Here is a 23,180-nt window from a genome sequence, read left to right as displayed (position 1 = left end):
CAAGCTAGATGTTGCCCCTCATAAATATGGCCGCACCAAGCCTGCCGCGCCCCTCAACAAGATGGCGACGAGAGCAGCCTCACCTCCCGCTGTCTCGACGGCCAATGAGGGAGAAGCACGAAGACTTGAGCATGCGCGTAGCTACCTGGTGGGCGCGTCCAGTGATGACTGGGGGATCCCGACAAGTAACATGACTAAAAAGAAGCGGGAGAATCTGGGCGTCGCTCTAGAGGTGAGGGGAGAAGTGGGGTTTGGGCGACCTCGTCAGTTGCCTTCTCTTGGCCGCGGGGTAAGGGCTGGGCTGGGCTATAGGTGGGAGGAGGAGCCAAGTGGAGGAAGAGAGGGCAACGCGGCTTGGGGAGAGGGACGCGAGGGGTCAGAAGGCCCTGGGGGTTCCCGGAGGCGACGGAGCCCAAGGGGGTACCGGATGGGCGAACCAGACCCGAGGGCTCCTCCAGAGAGGAAGAGATATGGAAGTGAAGGGGAGCCCCAAAGACGGCCTGGCACAGAAGTGCGGGGACTCAAAGCGGGGGACACAGAACAAAAGGATGGGTACAGAGGTGAGGGAGACCGCAGGGAAATAGGGACCTGTAGATGAGGGGAACTCTAAAGGGCTAGGACGCAAAGATGAGGAAGCCCATTCTGGTGTATATTACTAATGGTTTAAATATCCTCTAAAAGAGGAAATTTTTCCTCCAGAGTGTTGAAGCTTATATCTTCAAAATTACTTTGGGAATATTACAAGAGAATTCTGGAATTGGTGGTGTAACTGAACGGCTTAAAACTAATTTGCTGCATATAGAAGGGAAAGAAAACATGCATATTGAACAACTGCTATATGCTGCTTTCATTGCATTCTCGGTTCACCCTCACTGCAAGCCTGTGAGGTTTCAGGTGGAATCCAGGCTCAGATGGTGGAAGTGGTGGAGCTGAGAATCAAGCACAGGTGGTCTTCCTGGAAATACATCTTGCTTTCTGTTTCCCTTCCCTTAGCGCATCCTCCCAGAGGTTGCAGGAGACGTACAGGGTAACAGTCTTCAGGCTTCACTAGTGAGTTCAGTGATCATCAGATTTTAGCATGCATAGAGTCACGAGGTTTGTTATAAATGGAGAGTTGAACTCTTCCCACGCCCCAAGTAAATCGGTAGGACTTTGTGATGTGCATTCTTAACAAGGAATCTGCATTTTTTAAAGAGTCCCGCACTATTGCCGAGGCTGGAATGCAGTGGTGCGATCTGGGCTCACTGCAACCTTTGCCTTTCGGGTTCAAGTGATTCTCATGCCTCAGCCTCATGAGTAGCTAGGATTACAGGCATGTGTCACCATGCCTGGCTAACTTTTGTATTTTTGTAGAGACAGGGTTTCACCATGTTGGTCAGGCTGGTCTTGAACTGATCTCAAGTGATCTGCCAGCCTCAGCCTCCCAAAGTGCTGGGATTACAGGCACGAGCCACCATGCCCGGCCAGAATCTGCATTTATTTTTTAACAAGCCACCAACACCCCGTGGTGATGCAAGTAATTTTACTAGCACCCCCTGAGAAATACTTGCCTACTTGTTAGGAAAAAGGCTGATGGAAATGTGAAGAGGAGGGTTGATGAGTGGTGAAATAAGATGGTACTGTGTGGCGGGAGGAACACAGACTTTATAACCTGTATTAGGATACAATAAGCTGCAGTAACAGAGAAACCCCAAAATTCAATGGCTTCTAGAACAAGGAAGTTTGAGAGTTTTGTTTTTTTTTTCTAACAGGCTAGCGCAAGGGGCAGCAAATGTAAAGCAGTGGGAAAAAATTCAAGTCACCTGAGGTCCATGCTCCCAGCTAAAGTCGAACAGATGATGCCCTGCCTTGTTTCAGCTGTCTTATAAACAAGGGTCCTTATTGTGGTCTATTTAGCGCCCTGTTTTTTGCATTCTCAAGCTTTTTATTGTAGATTTTGCTGTTTTGTTTTTGAGACGGAGTCTCATTCTGTTGTCCAAGCTGGAGTGCAGTGGTGTAATCTTGACTCACTGCAACGTCAACCTCCTGGGTTCAAGCAATTCGGCCCCCTCCCATTCCCCACCACCGCCTCCCTAGTAGCCGGGATTACAGGCGCCTGCCACCCTGCCCAGCTAATTTTGTATTTTCAGTAGAGAGGGGGTTCACCATGTTGGCCACGCTAGAGCTCCTGACCTTAGGTGATCTGCCCACCTTGGCCTCCCAAAGTGCTGGGATTACAGATGTGAGCCACCACGCCTGGCCTGATTTTGCTGTTTGAAGTGCCCCCCAGCCCTCTCCAAGCATAAGTGCTGTTGGCGTTCCTAAGTCCAAGAAGGCTGTAATGTGTTGTAGAAGAAAACAAGTTTCTTAGACAGAGTGTCCCGGCATGATATAACTCTTGATGTAACAGCACTGTATGTGTTGTTGGTTGTCAGGTCCACTGTTAATTAAGCAACAATATATATTAAATAAGGTCACTTTAAACATAATCTCACATAAAACAAGGTTTTGTATGGATCAGTTGCAAAATGCTGTGTCCAGAGGCTTGCGGGAACCTAACCTCGTTCGGAATTTGCTAATTCAGTGTTGGAGGCAACTTTATAGGACACAGCCACCAGGAATAACAAGAACCAACTGTACTCGGGCTAAGTAGTATGTAAATGAACAATATGTAAATGAGTGGGCGTGTCAGTGTCCACTAAAGCTTTATCTACAAGAACAGGTATTAGATCTTTTGGCCACAGGGCTTAATTGCCAACTCCTGGTCTAGAGTACCAGGACTATGTTGGTTCTCCCAGATTCCCACCCTTTGGCTCTGTCAATCTCTCAGGATCTTATCCCCTTATCAGTGGACCCAGGGTGTACCCCATTGATGTGTCCACCGGCAGGGACAGAGGAGAATGGAGGAAGCACACCCACTGTCCTGTCCCCGAACTTAAAGGTCCTGGGCCCAAACTGCCCACTTTGAATTAGCAAGAACTGAGACGTGTGACTCCACCTGACTGCAAGGGGGCCAAGGAAATGTGCTCTCAGTCAGGAGCCTACGTAGCCAACTACTGCTTGCTTACTACGGAAAAAGAGGCCAGCATGTTTTCACAGAAAGCCTGCAGTCTCGCTGCAGATGGCACCTCACCTGACAGTGTGGTTGTGAGGATTAAATAAGACAATATGTGTTAAGTGTCCAGCACGTGCCTGGCACAGGATTAGTAATCAATACACGATAGCTCCAGCCTTTGTATTTCTTTCAAATCCTTCCGCCATGGCTAAGTCAAACTCCTTCTTGGGTATTGGTTTCCTCGTCTATAACATGAAGGACTTGAATTTCACCAGGGGTCACAAACTCCTTGACTGGTCCAAATACAGATCACAGATGTCTTCTGTTTGGCCGACACAGATTTTTAAGGTTTTATTTATTTATTTTGAGGCAGGGTCTCGCTCTGTTGCCCAGGCTGGAGTGCAGTGGCGTGATCTTGGCTCACTGCTGCCTCTGCCTCCCAGGTTCAAGTGATTCTTGTGCCGTAACCTCCTGAGAAGCTGAGACTATAGGTGTGCACCACCACGCCCAGCTAAGTTTTGTATTTTTAGTGGAGATGGGGTTTCACCATGTTACACAGGCTGGTCTTGAACTCCTGTCCTCAAGTCATCTGCCCGCCTCCGCCTCCCAAAGTGCTGGGATTACAGGCACAAGCCACTGCACCTGGACGGATTTTTAAGTTTTTAAACTTGGTGGGGCATGTATTCTCCAAGTGCTTTATACTGGGGCGGATTGCATTGCTTTACCCTCTTCATACCACCATAGATATTTATATTTGCTATCTTGGTTTCCAAGTTTACTTTTTGCTTGGATATTTGAAGATTTGACATCTGTAACCCTGTGCCTTGGAAAAAGCCTGACATCTGGCTGGCTGTCTTCCCACCTTCTCAGTTGCCCCCAGCAGATCTGAGTATTTGAATGTGCGCTGATGCTCAGTAGCAGTAGATATTGTCCTCTTATTAAAAGTCGTGTGCTCAGAGCCAATGAAGTGGTGATTTAATCAAAAATGTTTGTTAATCTGACGAGTGCAATAAAACTCCCACGAGTGAGTGATCTCAGCACCTGCAAACAGTCTCCACTTGTAATGAAGCAATTACCAAGCAGGCAGCACTCACCCCTAGGGCTGGCTTGGGCCAGCTGTACAGGCAGTCACCTCCCAGGACAACCAGGGCACCTTCTAGCCTCCCCCTCAAAGTGGTTCCTTTTGAGGTCTTTTTATCCAATTCAGTTGCCACCATATGAGATCTCAGAGTTGGAAAAAACTGTGAGTTTTAGCTTCTGAGAGTTTATTCTTAATAAGAAAATTATAGTTCAAGTGAGAAATCACCCACCCAGTTCTGATTTGAATGTTGTGTGGGAGGAAGGAAAGGTTGAATTTCAGTCTAAACTGATGGGAGGATTTTGGCTGATGTCAAACCTGTTTGTGTTTTTGAATCTCTGATAGTAACGAGTTATTCCTTGGTCATTGCACTTTTCTTTTGTAGCTGGACTGTTCAAGCTGGTGTCTTTATATGTTTCAGTGACCAGTTGGTCATAAGTTAACAGATGTGTGGTATCTTAGCCGATATGATAAAGCACATAACTTGGTTGGATCTGACCCCATTTAGAAAGCTTTTGGCTACAAGTTATAGAAAACTGACCTCAGTGACTTAAGCAAATGGGAGTAGCCTTTTCTCCCTATAAAAATTTGTAGGTAGGTGGCCACTGGCATTGGTTCAAAAGCTCTGCTACGTCAGGGCTGATATTTCTACATTCTTTTTTTTTTATTATACTTTTAAGTTCTGGGGTACATGTGCAGAACATACAGGGTTGTTACATAGGTACACACGTGCCATGGTGGTTCACTGCATCCATCACTGTCATCTACATTAGGTATTTCTCCTAATGCTATCCCTCCCCAATCCCCCCACTCGCTGTTATCCCTCCCCGAGGCACCCCCCCCACAGGCCCCAGTGTGTGGTGTTCCCCTCCCTGTGTCCATGTGTTCTCATTGTTCAACACCCACTTATGAGTGAGAACATGTGGTGTTTGGTTTTCTGTTCTTGTGTCAGTTTGCTGAGAATGATGGTCTCCAGCTTTATTCGTGTTCTTGCAAAGGACATGAACTCATCCTTTTTTATGGCTGCATAGTATTCCATGGTGTATATGTACCACATTTTCTTTATCCAACCTATCATTGATGAGCATTTGGGTTGGTTCCAAGTCTCTGCTATTGTGAACAGTGCTGCAATAAACATACGTGTGCCTTTATAATAAACATACATGTGTCTTTATAATAAAATGATTTATAATTCTTTGAGTGTATACCCAGTAATGGGATTGCTGGGTCAAATGGTATTTCTAGTTCTAGATCCTTGAGCAGTCCCCACATTGTCTTTCACAATGGCTGAACTAATTTACACTTCCAAAAATGGTGTAAAAATGTTCCTATTTCTTCACATCCTCTCCAGTATCTGTTGTCTACTGATTTTTTAATGATCACCATTCTAACTGGTATGAGCTAGTATCTCGGTGTGGTTTTGATTTGCGTTTCTCTAATGACCAGTGATGAGCTTTTTTTCATATGTTTGTTGGCTGCATAAATGTCTTCTTTTGAGAAGTGTCTGTTCATACCCTTCACCCACTTTTTGATGGGGTTGTTTTTTTCTTGTAAATTTAAGTTCTTTGTAGATTCTGGATATTAGCCCTTTGTCAGATGAGTAGATTGCAAAAATTTTTTCCCATTCTGTTGATTGCTGGTTCACTCTAATGATAGTTTCTTTTGCTATGCAGAAGCCCCTTAGTTTAATTAGGTACTATTTGTCTATTTTGGCTTTTGTTACCATTGCTTTTGGTGTTTTAGTCGTGAAGTCCTTGCCCATACCTATGTCCTAAATGGTATTGCCTAGGTTTTCTTTTAGGGTTTTTATGGTGTTAGGTCTTATGTTTAAATCTTTAATCATGTGGGGTTAATTTTTGTGTAAAATGTAAGGAAGGGATCTAGCTTCAGTTTTCTGCATATGGCTAGCCAGTTTCCCAACACCATTTATTAAATAGGGAATCCTTTCCCCATTGCTTGTTTTTGTCAGGTTTGTCAAAGATCAGATGGTTGTTCTGTTCCATCCATAGAGAGATTGCTCTATATCTCTCTTTTGGTACCAGTACCATGCTGTTTTGATTACTGTAGCCTTGTAGCATAGTTTGAAGTCAGGTAGTGTGATGCCTCTAGCTTTGTGTTTTCTTTTTTTGGTTGTTTGCTTGTTTTGTTTTTTGCTTAGGATTGTCTTGGCTATGCAGGCCCTTTTTTGGTTCCATATGAAGTTTAAGGTGTTTTTTTTCCAATTCTGTGAAGAAAGTCAATGGTAACTCGATGGGGATAGCGTTGAATCTACAAATTACTTTGGGCAGTATGGCCATTTTCATGATACTGATTCTTCCTAATCATGAACATGGAATGTTTCTCCATCTGTTTGTGTCCTCTCTTATTTCCATGAGCAATGGTTTCCAGTTCTCCTTGAAGAGATCCTTCATGTTCCTTGATAGTTTTATTCCTAGGTATTTTATTCTCTTTGTAGCAATTGTGAATGGGAGTTCACTTATGATTTGACTCTATTACTGGTGTATAGGAATGCTTGTGATTTTTGCACATTGATTTTGTATCCTGAGACTTTGCTTAAGTTGCTTATCAGCTTAAGGAAATTTTAGGCTGAGATGATGGGGTCTTCTAAATATACAGTTGTGTCATCTACAAATAGAGACAATTTGACTTCCTCTTTTCCTAATTGAATACCTTTTATTTCTTTTTCTTGCCTGATTGCCCTGGCCAGAACTTCCAGTACTATGTTGAATAGGAGTAGTGAGAGAGGGCATCCTTGTCTTGTGCCAGTTTTCAAAGGGAATGCTTCCAATTTTTGCCCGTTCAGTATGATATTGGCTGTGGGTTTGTCATAAATAGCTCTTATTATTTTGAGATACTTTCCATCGATACCTAGTTTATTGAGAGTTTTTAGTATAAAGCGCTGTTGAATTTTGCCAAAGGGCTTTCCTGCATCAATTGAGATAATCATGTGGTTTTTATCTTTGGTTCTGTTTATGTGGTGGATTACGTTTATAGATTGCGGATGTTGAACCAGCCTTGCATCCCAGGGAGAAAGCCGACTTGATCATGATGGATAAACTTTTTGATGTGCTGTTGGATTCAGTTTGCCAGTATTTTATTGAGGATTTTTGAATCAATGTTCATCATGGATATTGGCCTGAAATTTTTGTTTTTAGTTGTGTGTGTGCCAGGTTTTGGTATCAGGATGATGTTGCTCTCATAAAATGAGTTAGGGAGGATTCCTTCTTTTTGTATCATTTGGAATAGTTTCAGAAGGAATGGTACCAGCTCCTCTTTGTTCCTCTGGTAGAATTTGGCTGTGAACCCATCTGGTCCTGGACTTTTTTTGGTTAGTAGGCTATTAATTTCTGCCTCAATTTCAGACCTTGTTATTGGTCTATTCAGGGATTCAACTTCTTTCTCGTTTAGTCTTGAGAGGGTGTAAGTGTCCAGGAATTTATATGTTTCTTTTAGATGTACTGGTTTATTTGCACATAGGTGTTTGTAATCTCTGATGGTAGTTTGTATTTCTGTGGGATTGGTGGTAATATCCCCTTTATTACTTTTTATTGCATCATTTGGTTCTTCTCTCTTTACTTTATTAGCCTGGCTAACAGTCTATCTATTTTGTTGATCTTTTCAAAAAAACCAGCTCCTGTATTCATTGATTTTTTTTTTTGAAGGGTTTTTTTGTATGTGTGTTTCTGTCTCCTTCAGTTCTGCTCTCATCTTAGTTATTTCTTGTCTTCTGCTCGCTTTTGAATTTGTTTGATCTTGCTTCTCTAGTACTTTTTAATCGTGACGTTAGGGTGTCGATTTTGGATCTTTCCTTGTTTCTCTGGTGGGCATTTAGTGCAATAAATTTCCCTCTACACACTGCTTTAAATGTGTCTTAGAGATTCTGGTACGTTTTGTCTTCATTCTCATTGGTTTCAAAGAACATCTTTATTTCTGCCTTCATTTCATTATTTATCCAGTGGTCATTCAGGAGCAGGTTGTTCAGTTTCCATGTAGTTGTGCGGTTTTTGAGTGAGTTTCTTAATCCTGAGTACTAATTTGATTGCACTGTGGTCTGAGAGACTGTTTGTTATGATTTCCATTCTTTTGCATTTGCTGAGGTGTGTTTTACTTCCAATTATATGGTCAATTTTAGAATAAGTGTGATGTGGTGCTGAAAAGAATGTATATTCTGTGGATTTGGGGTGGAGAGTTCTGTAGATGTCTGTTAGGTCCACTTGGTCCAGATCTGAGTTCAAGTCCTGGATATCCTTGTTAATTTTCTGTTTCGTTGATCTGTCTAATGTTGACAGTGGCATGTTAAAGTCTCCTGCTATTATTGTGTGGAAGTCTGAGTCTCTTTGTAGGTAATGAACAACTTGCTTTATATATCTGGGTGCTCCTGTATTGGGTGCGTATATATTTAGGATCGTTAGCTCTTCTTGTTGCATTGATCCCTTTACTGTTATCTAATGCCCTTCTTTGTCTCTTTTGATCTTTGTTGGTTTAAAGTCTGTTTTATCAGAGACTAGGATCACAACCCCTGCTTTTTTTTTGCTCTCCATTTGTTTGGTAAATATTCCTCCATCCCTTTATTTTGGGCCTGTCTTTGCATGTGTGATGGGTCTCCTGAATATAGCACATTGATGGTTCTTAATTGTTTACCCAGTTTGCCATCTGTGTCTTTTGATTGGGGCATTTAGCCCATTTGCATTTAAAGTTAATATTGTTATATGTGAATTTGATTCTGCCATTTTGATGCTAGTTGGTTGTTTTGCCCATTAATTAATGCAGTTTCTTCATAATATTGATGGTCTTTACAATTTGGTATGTTTTTGCAGTGGCTGGTACTGGTTGTTCCTTTCCATGTTTAGTGCTTCCTTCAGGAGCTCTTGCAAGGCTGGCCTGGTTGGTGACAGAATCTCTCAGCAGTTGCTTGTCTGTAAAGGATTTTATTTCTCCTTCACCTATGATGCTTAGTTTGGCTGGGTATGAAATTCTGGGTTGAAAATTATTTTCTTTAAGGATGTTGAATATTGGGCCCCTCTCTCTTCTGCCTTGTAGGATTTCTTCTGAGAGATCCACTGTGAGTCTGATGGGCTTCCCCCTTTGTGGGTAACCTAACCTTTCTCTCTGGCTGCCCTTAGCATTTTTTTTCTTCATTTCAACTCTTTGAATCTGATGATTATGTGTCTTGGGGTTCCTCTTCTGGAGGAATATTTTTGTGGTGTTCTCTGTATTTCCTGAATTTGAATGTTGGCCTGCCTTGCTAGGTTGGGGAAGTTCTCCTGGATAATATCCTGAAGAGTGTTTTACAACTTGGTTTCATTCTTCCCGTCACTTTCAGGTACATTGATCAAACGTAGATTTGGTCTTTTCATGTAATCACATATTTCTTGGAGGCTCCGTTCATTTCTTTTCACTCTTTTTTCTCTAATCTTGCCTTCTCACTTTATTTCATTGAGTTGATCTTCAAACTCTGATATTCTTTCTTCCACTTGATTGATTCAGCTATTGAGACTTGTTTATGCTTCACAAAGTTCTTGTGCTGTGTTTTTCAGCTCCATCAAGTCATTTATCTTCTTCTCTAAGATGGTTATTCTAGTTAGCATTTCGTCTAACCTTTTTCAATGTTCTTAGCTTCCTTGCATTGAGTTAGAACATGCTCCTTTAGCCCAGAGAAGTTTATTACTCACCTTCTGAAGCCTGCTTCTGTCAATGTATCAAACTCATTCTCCATCCAGTTTTGTTCCCTTGCTGGTGAGGAGCTGTAATCCCTTGGAGGAGGAGAAGCGTTCTGATTTTTGGAGATTTCAGCCTTTTTGCACTGGTTTCTTCCCATCTTTGTGGATTTATCTACCTTTGGTCTTTGAAGCTGGTGACCTTTGGATGGGTCTGAGCAGACATCCTTTCAGTTGATGTTGAAACTATTTCATTCTGTTTGTTAGTTTTCTGTCTAACAGGCCTCTCTGCTGCAGGTCTGCTGGAGTTTGCTGGGGTCTACTCCAGACCCTGCTTTCCTGGGAATCACCAGTGGGAGCTGCAGAACAGCAAAGATTGCTGCCTGTTCCTTCCTCTGGTAGCTTCATCCCAGAAGGGTACCCGCCAGATGCCAACCAGAGGTCTTCTGTTTGAGGTGTCTGTCAGTCCCTGCTGGGAGATGTCTCCCAGTCAGGATGCACAGGGGTCAGGGAGCCACTTGAGGAGGCAGTCTGTCTCTTATCAGAGCTTTAGCACTGTGCTCGGAGATCTGTTGCTCCCATCAGAGCTGCCGGGCAGGAATGTTTAAGTCTGCTGAAGCTGAACCCAGAACTGCCCCTTTTCCTAGGTGCTCTGTCCCAGGAAGGTGGGGGCTCTATTTATAAGTCCCTGATGGGCTGCTGCCTTTCTTCAGAGATGCCCTGCCCAGCAAGAAGGGAGTCCAGTGACACAGTCTGCCTGCAGAGGCCTTGCTGAGCTGCTGTGGGCTCTCCCCAGTTGCTGTGTAAACTTCCCAGCAACTTTAGCAACTTGGTTTACACGGGCGAAGGTAAAACCGCCTACCCAAGCCTTAGCAACAGCAGACGCCCCTACCCACAATGAGCTCACATGTCCCAGATCGAGCTCAGACTGCTGTCCTGGCTGTGAGAATTTCAAGCCAGTGGATCTTAGCTTGCTGGTCTTTGTGGGGGTGGGACCCGCCAAGCCAGATCACTTGGCTCCCTGGCTTCAGCCCCCTTTTTTAGGAAAATGAGCGGTTCTGTCTTGCTGGCATTCCAGGTGCCACTGGGGCTAGGAAAAAAAAAAACCTTCTGTGGCTAAAACAGCAGCTGCCCAGTATTGTGCTGGAAACTCAGGGCACTCGTGTTGTAGGCACCAGAGGGAATCTCTTGGTCTGCGGGTTGTGAAGACCATGGGAAAAGTGCAGTATCTAAACCAGAGTGCCAGAGTGTCAGGAAAAGTCCCTAATGGCTTCCCTTGGCTAGGAAGAGGGAGTTCTTCAGCCCCTTGCATTTCCTGGGTGAGGTGATGCCCCACCCTGCTTCAGCTCACCCTCCTTGGGCTGCACCCGCTGTCTAACCAGTTCCAATGAGTTGAACCAGGTACCTCAGTTGGAACTGCGGAGATCATCTGCTTTTTGCATCGCTCTCACTGGGACCTGCGCACCGGAGCTGTTCCTATTCAGCCATCTTGGCAGAAATCTATTTCAGCATTCTCTTAGCTGTTCCCTCGTGGTCACAAGATAGCTGCCACAGCTCCAGTCATATTATTAAACTTTAAGTCAGGAAGGAAGAGGGAGGAACAACAACACTGTCCCTTTTATCAACAGAGCGTGAGCTTCCCCAGGAGTCTCCTAGCTGACGTCTGGAACATCTCATTGGCCAGAACTGGGTCATGAGCAAGCCCCACTGCACGGAGGCTGGGAGGGTGTCTGCTGAGGTTTTCCACCTTCTGGAGTAGAGGTGGGCAAAGGAGCAGGGGTAGGGAGTCGGTGCTGTGCTGGCCAGTTGAGAATATCTGCTGTAAGGAATAAAAGCTAACAGGAGTCATTGAAAATGTACTGGAACCCTCACCAGAAAAAAAGGGCAGGATCACTGACCAGGACGGAGAAGTGGTAGGTTGAGGGGAGAGAATGGCCTAGGCTGGGAAGAGCACTGGAAGGAAAGGGCCTTGACACTTGTAGTTATTTGTACGGTGCCAGCCAGGGCAGGAGCGTCCGTGGGGCGGGGTGGCCAGAAGCACTAAGTGTGGATGAAGAGGGTCTCCACTCTGGAGCAGGCTTTGCACAGGGCTGATGGGAACTTCCCAATTTCCTGAGACAAGGCTAGGAGCAGGTGAGTGGACTGTCAATAAATATTTGCTGAATTGGCTCGAGTGGCAGGAGGAGGCATTGAACTTCCACCCTGACGTCTGGGCCCAGTTGAGTGGCTCAGTGGTCAGAGGTGAGGCGGCCACAGTAGAGCCCACGGTTAGACACCACATTGCTGGGAGCCCCGAGCCAGGGGCTGGGAGAAAGGCTCACAGCATGCAAAGGACTGTTCAGGGGCTGCTGACCATTAAATGAGCCTCACCTGCCGCCAGATGAGAGCGACAGGTCGCCATTGGGCAGGTGATTTCTCGCGCAGCCTGCGTCTGGCTCTGCGCCACTTGACGGGGGTCAGGAGACTAAAACCTCATTACCTAGCATGGCTGGATGGCGGCTTGTGTGGAGTGGCTGTCTGCCAGCATCTTAATTAATGAATTCATAAGGCTTGGGGTGGATGCCAGTTCTTGAAAAGTGCTTTGAGCCTTTCAAAGATGAAGAAGCTTTTGCTAATTTATAAAAAAATAGATATCGGGAGGAAAGAAGAGAAAACAAACCCCACACCACCTTCCAGCCCAGGGATGGCTGGCAGCTTTGGGCACGGTCCGACTCGGGTGCTACCCGGGCTCGGCCTCTGTCTCCATGCGGGCTCCAGCAGCCCCCAACCTTTCCAACCTGGCCTGGGGGTGAGTGACCAGGCAAATGACAAGCCCCCAGGCTCTTCCTGCTCTTCCTGAAAATCATTCATTGATTAAAAACTGGGAAGGTCTGCCGTCTTCATCTGCACAACCTGCGAGAGAAATCCTCACAAGGCCTGCTGATTTGGGGGGCTGTGGGCAGAGGTTTGTTTGTGAACTGCCTCCATAGAACATCCCTTAAATGGTGTCGGGATGATGGGCCCTTTGGGGTTTCAGGCTGATGGGCCCTTTGGGGTTTCAGGCTGGTCACCTGGAAAATTGAGGCCCAAGGCTCCTATGTGACTTGCTGTGGAGACTGGAGGCCCCAGATGGAAAGGCCCTGTGCTCTTGCCAAAGACCATCTGGAGAGGCACTTGGCTGCTTTACCCATTATAATAAACATCCTGGGGTCTCCTGACGTGTGAAAATGAGTGGATTTTCAAAAATCCAGTTCCCAGGCTGCTGGGGTGGAGATGAAACAGCTGACACCACTCTCCAGGCTGTGAATTAGCAAGTGAAAGGGATCAGGCCCCAGGAGCCCACCGTGTTCCTTCTCCAAACTGGATCTGTTTTGTGTGAATTGTGGAGGGTGCTTTGACAGTCGAGGTGATCTGGGGCAGGGTGCCTGGGATGTTTGTGAAGCTCATTGAGTTGGCTCGATGTAAGGGCAGACACTGGGCTTCTGCCTCCTCTGTCTCAGCAAACAAATTTCAGTCAGGGCTTTCCCTCACAGAGAGTATCTGTTACGTAGACAGAAACTGAGCAGAGTCTTGTACAGGATTATTCCTAGGAGAGAGTCTGTTGAAGCCAGACCAGCAAGCTTAGAGGGGCTTCAGCTGGGACGTGGAATCACTTTGTCTTGCAGAAGCCTTTGTCATGCATGTTTTCATGACGGATTTTGGAGACAGAGCTTGAAGTGGTGGAAAGAGCATAAGCCCTGACGCAGAAAAACCCAGATTCAGGCCCCAGTTTTGCCCCTTCTGAGTTCCATGACCTTGGGCAAAGTGCTAAAGACCTCTGAGCGGGACGCGTGCTCCTCTGTAAGATCCAGACGAAGCCTTCCTTGCAGGACGGTTGCAGACACACGAAGCCACCCACAACCTGTCCAGCCCCGGGGGTAAGGTGTGGAGGCTGTGCCCAACGGCTAGGAGTCCCTCAGAACTGGTGATTGCTGCCTTCTTCGTGTGGCGTGGCAGTCCTGCCTGTGTGGCCCTGGACCGTTACCCCATCCCGGTGTCTGAGTCCCCTCGTCTGTCAAATGTGGATGCTGATAATACCGCCCACCTCAAAGGGTTCTTGTGAGCATTACGCCAGTTGATCCCTGTAAAGCATGTAGGTCACTGCCTGGCACACAGCACAACTGCAGAAGTGTTGCTGCTGCTGTCCCTGTTGTTCATTTTGCCTAGACTTGGTTTCCGGGGGCTGCTTATACTCATGCTGTGTCATGCAGACATTGGAGACTCCGTGACTTGAGCATGGCTCAGGTACCCTGGCACCACACTCTTTATTGAAAGGTCTCAGTGCCCAGCAAGGACCTGGCCAGCCAGATGCAGGGTATGCCCCATGACCGCTGCCTGACCCTTCAGAAAACCTGTCACTCGCTGGCCAGAAGCTCCCAAGAGTAAGGCTGGAGAGACAGCAAACGACTTCCTAATCCAGAAAGCAGAGCGGCCTGTGTGGCCCAGCGCCAACCCCAGAGGTGCCTTCTGCCCTTTCCCAGAAAAAGGTCTGGTCCTAGACAGCAGCTCGTTAGGGAGTGGGCAGAGCCGCCTCCTGGCTGTCCAGATGCTCTGTGGGAGCACCATTCAGTAGGAGAATGGCCTGAATGGCAGCCTGTGGCTTTGACTGTCTTGTGCTTGTTGGCAGAAGAAAAGCCTCGCATGAGGCCCCCAACAGCAGCCAGACCTGGATCTGGCACCCCCTCAGCTGACCTGGCCAGGATGCCGGGGCATTATCTGTGCATGAGCTGGCACGAAGTTCCGAGCCCCAGTGAGGCCTCAGTGGGGTTCTGATTCTGAGAGGGCCTACACTCCTGAAAAGATGCCTCGTGGGGATTTCAGGCGAATTTTACAGTTTCTCTTAACAGAGTGGTTTTATGGCGTATAGGACCCCAGGGAGACTTCCCTAAAGCTCCCAGAATAAGGTGATATTCCCCAAGTCAGGTGGCAGAGGGGAGTTTGCTTATCTGCCTGGGGGCTGCTGAACTGCAGGCCCAGGTGCTTGGAGCTGCCTCTGTGGGACGGGCTCTCGGGGGCCGCAGGAAGAGTCCCTGCCCCTGCTGCTGGGCATGAAGAAGCCCTGTCTGCTCTTGGCACCTGCCAGCAGGATTGACGACCCTACCTGGCTCGGGCCTTGTCCCCAGCATCCCTCAGGCCTGCAATGCAGCCTTTGAGGCCTTGACTGCCAGGCTGACTTTAGATCTTTTCGTGCTTCTGCACAGAACACCGCCTTCTTGGTCTCATGGGTCTCCTCCCTGAGCTTATCCTCTACCCAGCAAGGGCGGAGGATTCCCTGGCCCAGGCTCTGACACCGAGAAGCTGCAGTTTCTGCTGAACACTAACTGCAGCAGCATCACTTGGGGGCTTTGCTGTTAAAAGAACAGACTTGCTGGGTCCCCGTTCCCAAGCCTTCCCCTGGGGCCTTTCCCACCCTTCTGCCTGAGGGAGGCTCCTTCTCCATTCCCTGCCTCATTTGCCTCTTTTTCCTTCCTCCTCCCCTCTTCATGCTCTGCGTCTCCCCTGCCTAGGCAGACTCCCCAGCCATTCCCCCAGGCAGCTTTTAGCCACTGCTTGTCTCTAGGTGGAGAACAGACTTTCCCCCAGGACACCCTTCACTCTCGCCTACCTGTTCCTTGGGCCCCCTGGACCGTCCGCACAGAGCTTCACACAGCGCCTCCCAAGGGCTCAGGCTGGGCCATGTGCAAGGAAGCACGGTGTGCTGGCTCACAGTTGTCCATACCACCGCCTTTCTTTCTGAGGTGCCCTGCAGATCGAAGCCTTGCACCCCCTGCTGACTTATCTCAGTGCCTGGGACACAGTGCTCTTTTTCCCTGTGTAAAAATGGACCTTGGTTTTCTGAGTGTAAATATAACGCATGGTGCTTCTTCATCTTATTGTACAGCAGGTGCCCTCTGTCCACACTGCATGAGTGCCATCTAGGTCACAGCCAGAAGTGCTGACCAGATAGCTCCGGGTGAGTGCTGGCACTTGAGGCAGCCATGCCTCTTCCTGCCAGGGGGCCCTGCTATGTAGCTGGTTGGCAGGAGTCCTGGGAGCCACCATGGCCTTCAGAGTATAACTTGCTCTTCCCACTGGGCTTGGTCGGATCCCTTCCATGGGGCCTCTTCATGTGTGCATGCGCCCTGGCTCTGGTTGCCAGGCCTCACCAGCTGTTCCACATTTCCTCAGATGCCCACTGATGCCCAGGCCACCCTGTGGCTGTTCCACCTTGGACACGGCTCCAGGCCTCTCATGCTAGGATTCTACCAGGCGCTATGTCTGCAACCGGCCCTGGATCCGGAGGCCCACCCCAGCTTCCTCCTTGGACAAGATGGCAAGGTTCCCAGCATGCCATGTCTGGAGCAAGCAGAGCGAGCCGGCCTGTGGCCTGTTGCTGTTCTGACATCTACCCTGGGGGCCCTCCCTGCTGAACCCCTTCACGGACTGGGAATGGCCACATCTAAGCTAGAAGGGCTTTCCTCCCTGTGCTGCCCGTCAGCAACCCATGGAGATTCCTCTCCACCTCACACCCCTGCTTCTATCACCTTCTCTTACTCTTGCCATGGACTAACTAGGCTTTCTTTTATTCTCCAAGGATCCAGTGCAAACCACTCTCGGATAATAAAGATGGCAAACACTTACTGAACTCTGACCATGTAAAGCGTGTTCTGGGCACCTTACCTGTGTTGCTCCAGTTTGAAACATGGTTATCTTTGTTTTACATGTGAGTCAACTGAGCCAGCCATAGAACTAAGGGACTCGCCCAGTTGTACCACAAGTGAGTGACAGCCGAGGGCACTGATTATAGCCCATGCTCCTTACCACTCGCTCACCCTGAACCACCATTGCAGGCTCCTGGGCACTTGAGCTCCCAAATGCTTTCCCAGTTCAGGCCCTACACTTCTAGAATCTTCTTGACGTTTGTCTCCTTATCTGGTCCTAACCCCCACGTCTTCTGTCTTGGTCTGGGCTCTCGTCCTGTTGCCTTCAGCCTGGTGGTGGCAGGGAGGGACTAACCAAAGACTGCACATTTGCCTTGGGTTGTCTACAAAGTGCATAATCCGTGTGCACGTAGTTGAGAGTTGGCTGAAAAATCCAAGTCAGGATTTCCTTGAAGGCCCATTTTCTGGGTCGTCTCCGACCTTCCTCTCCAGGCCCATCCTGCTGTGTCAGCTCTGCTCTGTAGCCACCACTCCTGACCCCGGCCACAACTAAAAGAGGCGTCTAGACCTACCTTCCCTCCCTGCCTCTGCAGCCAGGTCCCCTGGGGTCTCTGCACCCATAATGACAGCTGGCTCCTGCGTCAGTAAATGCTGCAGCGTGTTTGATTGTCAGCCTTCCAAACCAGGCCCAGTGCTGGGGACCAGCAGGGTCACCTTCTGAGGATGGGTTTGTGGCCTCTGAAGAGCCTCTTGACAGCCTTAGCCTCCCCTCACTTAGCCCACATCAAGCAGCTGGGTTATAAAGAAGGGGAACTTGCTATTTAGAAGGGAATCAGAGAGCTGTCAGCAGGACATAAATATTCATAGAGGGAGGTTAGAACTTGAGTCCCTAAAACCTTGATTTGTGTTCCACCATTTAAGCCTCATTAAAAAGTGGCAAATGAAAGTGGGAATATTCAGCGGAACTGCAGATAAATTGGGCTTGTTCAGATAAAGGCCCCGACTGTCAGCTCTGCAGGCTCTGCCCAGAGCATGATAGCAGATTGGCTTGGCCACTTGTGGTTTGCCAACCTCAATTTTAAGATTTTGCTTAGCATGAGTTCCTGGCCTTGCTCTGGGGGCAATTACTACTTGTTTGGGTACTTGGTAGCCTTCCAGAGGTGTTCTGGGATGGAAATCCCCAACCTGCTCCCTCCCCAGAATGACATGCAAACCAAGGCCTGGCTCAAGGGCTTCAAGGAGAAATCTCACCTAAGAGGACGGCTTGCATTGGGCAGTCTGCAAAGTGCATAATCTATGTGCATGTCTAGTTGCTTCTCCTCCTAGCTTTTTCTAGCTTCTGTGGACATGAGGGATGGTTTCAGACTCCAGTTACTACGTGAGACCTAAACCGTCTGTCCCAGCCCCTCAGTCCCACCCATGCTCAACTCCACTCATTGTGGCTAAAATACAAAGACTGTAGCAGGCCAGGCCTTGTGGTGAGCACAAAGAGGAGACAGATGGCCACCGTTCCTTCTAGGACAGAAGATTTGGACTCGGGAATTTGCCAGGACCAGGCAGGTCACATATATAAGTGGAATGGGCCTATCTGTGGACTAGACCTGGCCTACGGGCTGCCAGTTGGTACTATCTAGAGACCCCTAGAGTTTGAGAAGATAAGATTTGGACACACACAGGAGGGCAACAAAGAATATATTCTGGGCCGGATGTGGTGGCTCATGTCTGTATTCCCAGCACTTTGGGAGGCTGAGGCAAGTGGATCACCAGAGGTCAGGAGTTCAAGACCAGCCTGGCTGACATGGAAACCCCATCTCTGCTGAAAATACAAAAAGAATTATCTGTGGCAATGTGCTCCTGTAATCCCAGCTACTCGGGAGGCTGAGGCAGGAGAATTTCTTGAACCTGGGAGGTGGAGGTTGTAGTGAGCCGAGATCACACCATTGCACCCCAGCCTGGAAACAAGAGCGAAACTCCGTCTTAAAAAAAAAAAAAATTATAACAGGCCGGGCACAGTGGCTCATGTCTGTAATCCCAGCACTTTGGGAGGCCAAGGCGGGTGGATCACGAGGTCAACAGATCGAGACCATCCGGTCAACATGGTGAAACCCCGTCTCTACTAAAAATACAAAAATTAGCCGAGCATGGTGGCACGTGCCTGTAATCCCAGCTACTCAGGAGGCTGAGACAGGAGAATTGCCTGAACCCAGGAGGCGGAGGTTGCGGTGAGCCGAGATTGCACTCCAGCCTGGGTAACAAGAGCGAAACTCCATCTCAAAAAAAAAAATTATAACAAGAAAAAAAAGTGATATATACACACACGCGCACACACACATATTTGGCCTCGTTGACTGGTTAATTTGCCAGAAGGAGGTTGGAACGCACCCACCACCCCCCAACAGCCAAGGGCAACAGAGAAGCCTGGTGGAGGCGGTAGGGCATCAAGAATTAAGCTGTATTTGTGCCCCTGAGTGGGATCTGGTTCCCTGATTGTGGTTTCTACACCACAGGAAACAGTCTCAGGGTGCTATGGGGCTGGGCTGTGTGTGCTGGGGGTGCTGCTGTAAAGTGGGAGGCACGTGGTGGCCTGAGGCACTGGCATGGGGCTGTGGCTCTTCCCTGAGCCTGCCTTCATTTCCCTGCCACACAGGTTCCAGGAAGGGACAGCCCCATCTTCTGGCTGCGTCTGTTTCCCAGGACAGCCCTCCCTTTGGGTGCCCATTAGCAAAAAAATGACAGTTAACCAGGCAATTAACTCAAGGCTCTGCAGTTGCTCCGTCCCACAGGGCCTTGTTTATGGGGCTGGAGGGCAGGGGGTGGATGGTTTGTCACTGCCAGGCCTCTCTCGGGAAGAAGGAAAGTGGTTGACGTGGAAGTGGCTGAGACGGGTGTTGGCCAGGGAGAGAGGCATAAGGTCCAAAGACTTGGAATGCGACTCTCTTACACCCGGCCCCAAAACGCCTGCCATCCTCTGACCAGCCGTCCGTCCTGGGAGGCAGGGGTCTTATCTGCAGTCATTGATTACTGAACCTGCGGGGGGTTCACACCAGAAGTGAATCGAGCAGAGCACTGGCTGAGACTGATAGGGAGAGGGGTGCCCCACCCCGACTCCTCAGAAAGTCATTCCCTTTGGGGGACCACCCCCATTCTACCATTCCTGAAACAGAGGTCTTACTTGCCATGTCTCCTAGGGAAGTGGTGAGAGTGAGTGAAGTCAGATGGGAAATGGAGCATTATGCAGCTCCAAGGCACTAGCAGTCAGCTGCTGCGAAGGCCACAGAGCCCCCGAACCTTTCCACCCACTGACACCCAGGGTCACCCTAGCCAGGGAGGTGGTGGGCTAAAGACCTGGAGCCTGAGTCAGACACAGGGAAATGGACTTTTTTTTTTTTTGAGGATGGAGTCTCTCTGGCTGGAGTACAGTGGCTCACCGCAACCTCTGCCTCCCAGGTTCAAGCTATTCTCCTGCCTTAGCCTCCTGAGTAGCTGAGATTACAGGTGCATACCATCACACTCGGCTAATTCTTTGTATTTTTAGTAGAGATGGGGTTTCATCTTGTTAGCCAGGATGGTCTCGATCTCCTGACCTTGTGATCTGCCCTCCTTGGCCCCCCCAAAATGCTAGGGTTACAGGCATGAGCCACTGTGTCCGGCCAGGAGATGGACTTTCAATGCCAAATGCATGGTGCCAAGACCCAGGTTTGGACAACCCAGTCCAGTGTGTTATAAAACATTTCCCCACTACTCAAATATTTCCCCAAGAACACATCTCTGAAACTAATCAAAACAAATGGAAAAACATAACTTTTTTGCCACCTGGATGATAGGCAAAGTTTTTACTTAAGAACCAAATCAGAAAGGAAGAAAGGTGTTTTTGGGCATTTTTCTCAGTACTTTTTATTGATTCTTACAGAAAAATGTATATTTTTACAACTTGGACTGTTATTATGACAAAGTGTGTCAATGAGAAAAACACCTCTGCGTTGCCCCTAGATGTCTGATCACCTGGCCCCACACGTGTGGAGTGTTTGGAAGCCAGAATTTCCTCACGGCGTCTCCGTCACTCTAGGATACGTTCGTGGGGCAGGTGCGTTCTGTGTTCAGGGCTCTAGTTGTTCCTTTTGTGGACCCAACTGGGGCATCATGCTGGGGAGACAGCAGACCAAGGGGCTGCTCCTCTCCACCCCCAACCTGTGCTTGACCCAGAGGGTCAGGACAGCTGTGATACCCTGGGCAAAACCCAACTCTGTTTCCAGCGTGGTTTAGGACACTGTCCTGTGCAGCTCAGAGCTGAGCCATGGAGGCAGAGGACAGCAAAACAAAGACACTCCAGGGAAGATGGGCCTGGGTGCTCTGCCCTGCCAAAACCAATCAGGGGGACACCTGTCCAAGAAGACTCCTGTAGGCCCTGCTTCCTGGTCCCAGTGTTTTGAGAGCTGAAGGCTCAGCAGCCCACCTCTCTTTGGCCTATGTTTCAGATCGATGGGCTAGAGAAGAAGCTGTCCCAGTGTCGGAGAGACCTAGAGGCTGTGAATTCCAGGCTCCACAGCAGGGAGCTGAGCGCAGAGGCCAGGTAATGCTCCTGCCCAGCCACGCCACCCTTCCCATCAGGCCCCCACCCCTTGTCTCTATCTTAGGTACCCAAAGTAACTGGGCCTGAGGCAGAGGGGTTTGGGTCTCTGACATCTTAGCTTCAATGCCACCCTCAACAAGACTTAAGCCCCGCCAACCTAGCATGCCAGCTGCTGCTCAGGTGGGGAAAAGGGTTTGGGCCATAAAACTCCTTCCCCTTCACAGGAGGTCTCTGGAGAAGGAGAAAAACAGCCTAATGAGCAAAGCCTCCAACTATGGTAAGAAAGTTCCTTTCAGTTACCAGCCCCAGCCTCCAGTGCCCAGGGCGGGAAGGGATCAGAAGCCCAAGGAGCCTGACAAGGCAGGAGGGTCCTTTGTGAGGGAGCCAGCCCCCAGAGGCTGCAGACATGCTAGGCCCAGCCGCCTGCAGGAGAGCAGGTTTGTTCCTTTGTTCTAAGGAAGGATGAGACGGCCTGTGGGTCTGTCTGCTCTTTGGGATGAAGGGATGTTGCCGTGGCCAGGTCTAGAAGACACTCATTCACCCAGACATTGGAAGTCTGCCCTCCCCCTACCCCAGTGCAGCCTACCCTGCCACACTCTCCCAGGAAAACCGTGCAATGAAAGTGATGGGTAAAGGAAGCTGAACCTACCACTTGGGTACCGCAAGGGCTCCTGTGGGTGGAGTGATGCTGCCACCTTCTGGGCGCTGGGGGCAGAGGCAGGTAGAGGCCAGGCCAGGCGGGCTGCTAGAGGGCAGCCTGGTAGGCTGGTGGGCTCCCCGCTAAAGGCTGAGGAGGACCGTAGTCTAAGGTGCTCCTCAGATTTGTCTGTTCTGTTCTCCCCTGGGGGGCCAGGCCTGGCCAAGAATTGGCCCAGGAAGGCTCTGATGGCAGAAAGCCCCCAGAAGCGCTGGTCTGATGAATGCCATAGGTGCAGTGCATACCCATGCACCCTGCCTGGAGTTCAGCATGGCTGGGCCTGTGCACCCTGGGCCCTGGACTCCGTCTGGCCTGCCCAGAGCAGCTCAGCAGGTGTCTCCTCCCACTGCCCAGCACAGACAGGGGTGGGACATCAGTTTCCCTTCAAGTTTAGCAGTTTTCACACAAAACCATACCACTACTCAATTTAGCCCTCACAGAGTACCTTCTACCTGCATGTCACCTGGAGGGGATAATTAGGTACAAGTGGGGCCACAGAGTAGCAGGACTAATTTCCTCTAGAGTCAAGACCAGCTGCCTCACGGACACAAACTGCCTCTTAGCATCTCTAGATTCTGCTCAACTGGGCACCTGACAGAGGGCAGGGACTCAAGAAACAGCCCCACCTGGCACCTACTCCACCTTCGGGCCCTCAGTTTCTGGTTGCTGGATGATGGGCACTACACACCCAACCCCTTGAGAGGCGAGCAGACTCACCTGGCGATGTCACACCACCTCCTAGCCTGGCTTTCAGGTGTGGCATTTTTGGTGACTCCACCCACCTCATCCTCAACCTCAACCACATTTAATAAGCAATAGTTGAGCAGCATTGGGCATTGGGATTTTATTAGGCTGGTTCTGTATAGCAAAAGGGTGTGTCAGGATTTGGGCAGATTAAGGACAGGGTCATTTTTATGGGTGGGGAGGTGGCTGGAAGGGGGCGTCTCTGCCCTCAGCAGTGTGTACCCCACTCATTGGAAAGGCAGAGAAGAGCAGTGGATGGGCCTAAACTGCCAGTCCCATTCCTATCACCCTCTTTCCTCCCAGAGAAGGAACTGAAGTTGCTTCGGCAAGAGAACTGGAAGAACATGCTGCTCTCTCTGGCCATCTTCATCCTTCTGACACTTATCTATGCCTACTGGACCATGTGAGCCTGGCACTTCCCCACAGCCAGCACAGGCTTCCACTTGGCCCCTTGGTCAGGGCCAAGCAGGCACTTCAAGCCTCAACAGGACCAAGGTGCTAGAGCATCCCCCTCCTGGCTTCCTGGTGGCCCAGCCCGCCTTGCCTCCCTGGCCTACTGGGGGGGGGTTCTGTATCTCCGGAAGGACATGGTGGCAATAAAGAACTCCAAGCTGCTTCTGTCTGGTGAGTAAATGTCATGGTCTGACTAGCTGGGAGTGGGGGGATGGGGTAGGAGGGGGTGGCAGCAGCAGGGGTGGCACTCGGGAATTAAGAAGAGATGTTCAAGGGAAAGCTCTAGCT

General features: G+C 49.0%; 1 protein-coding gene across 5 annotated transcripts; it reads left to right on the top strand.

Moving 5' to 3' along the window:
- The first annotated feature begins 160 nt into the window (after positions 1 to 160).
- On the top strand, positions 161 to 23,054 carry CCDC167 (coiled-coil domain containing 167). Of its 5 annotated transcripts, none has more exons than XM_017971052.4 (6): positions 161 to 232; positions 20,419 to 20,512; positions 20,904 to 20,998; positions 21,223 to 21,275; positions 22,259 to 22,449; positions 22,743 to 23,054. In XM_017971052.4, exons 1-6 carry the CDS (start codon positions 191 to 193, stop codon positions 22,844 to 22,846), a joined length of 579 nt encoding a protein of 192 aa, XP_017826541.1. In that variant the 5' UTR covers positions 161 to 190; the 3' UTR covers positions 22,847 to 23,054. The 5 variants fall into 5 exon arrangements, with proteins under 5 accessions (XP_017826541.1, XP_017826542.1, XP_008992606.1 ...); XM_017971053.4 differs by having other exon boundaries at positions 20,339 to 20,512; XM_008994358.5 differs by lacking the exons at positions 20,419 to 20,512; positions 22,259 to 22,449.
- Positions 23,055 to 23,180: the final 126 nt, after the last annotated feature.

This window comes from Callithrix jacchus, chromosome 4 (genome assembly GCF_049354715.1).
Source record: "Callithrix jacchus isolate 240 chromosome 4, calJac240_pri, whole genome shotgun sequence".
Taxonomy (NCBI): domain Eukaryota; kingdom Metazoa; phylum Chordata; class Mammalia; order Primates; family Cebidae; genus Callithrix; species Callithrix jacchus.
The sequence above is the reverse complement of the archived record's forward strand: the minus strand, read 5'-3'. Positions and strand labels throughout refer to the sequence as shown.

Coding starts and splice junctions, on each gene's coding strand:
- CCDC167 (XM_017971052.4), top strand. CDS start 191: ATGACTAAAAAGAAGCGGGAGAATCTGGGCGTCGCTCTAGAG. Junction 233..20,418: donor ATCTGGGCGTCGCTCTAGAG/GTGAGGGGAGAA, acceptor CGTTGCCCCTAG/ATGTCTGATCACCTGGCCCC. Junction 22,450..22,742: donor CCTCCTAGCCTGGCTTTCAG/GTGTGGCATTTT, acceptor CTTTCCTCCCAG/AGAAGGAACTGAAGTTGCTT.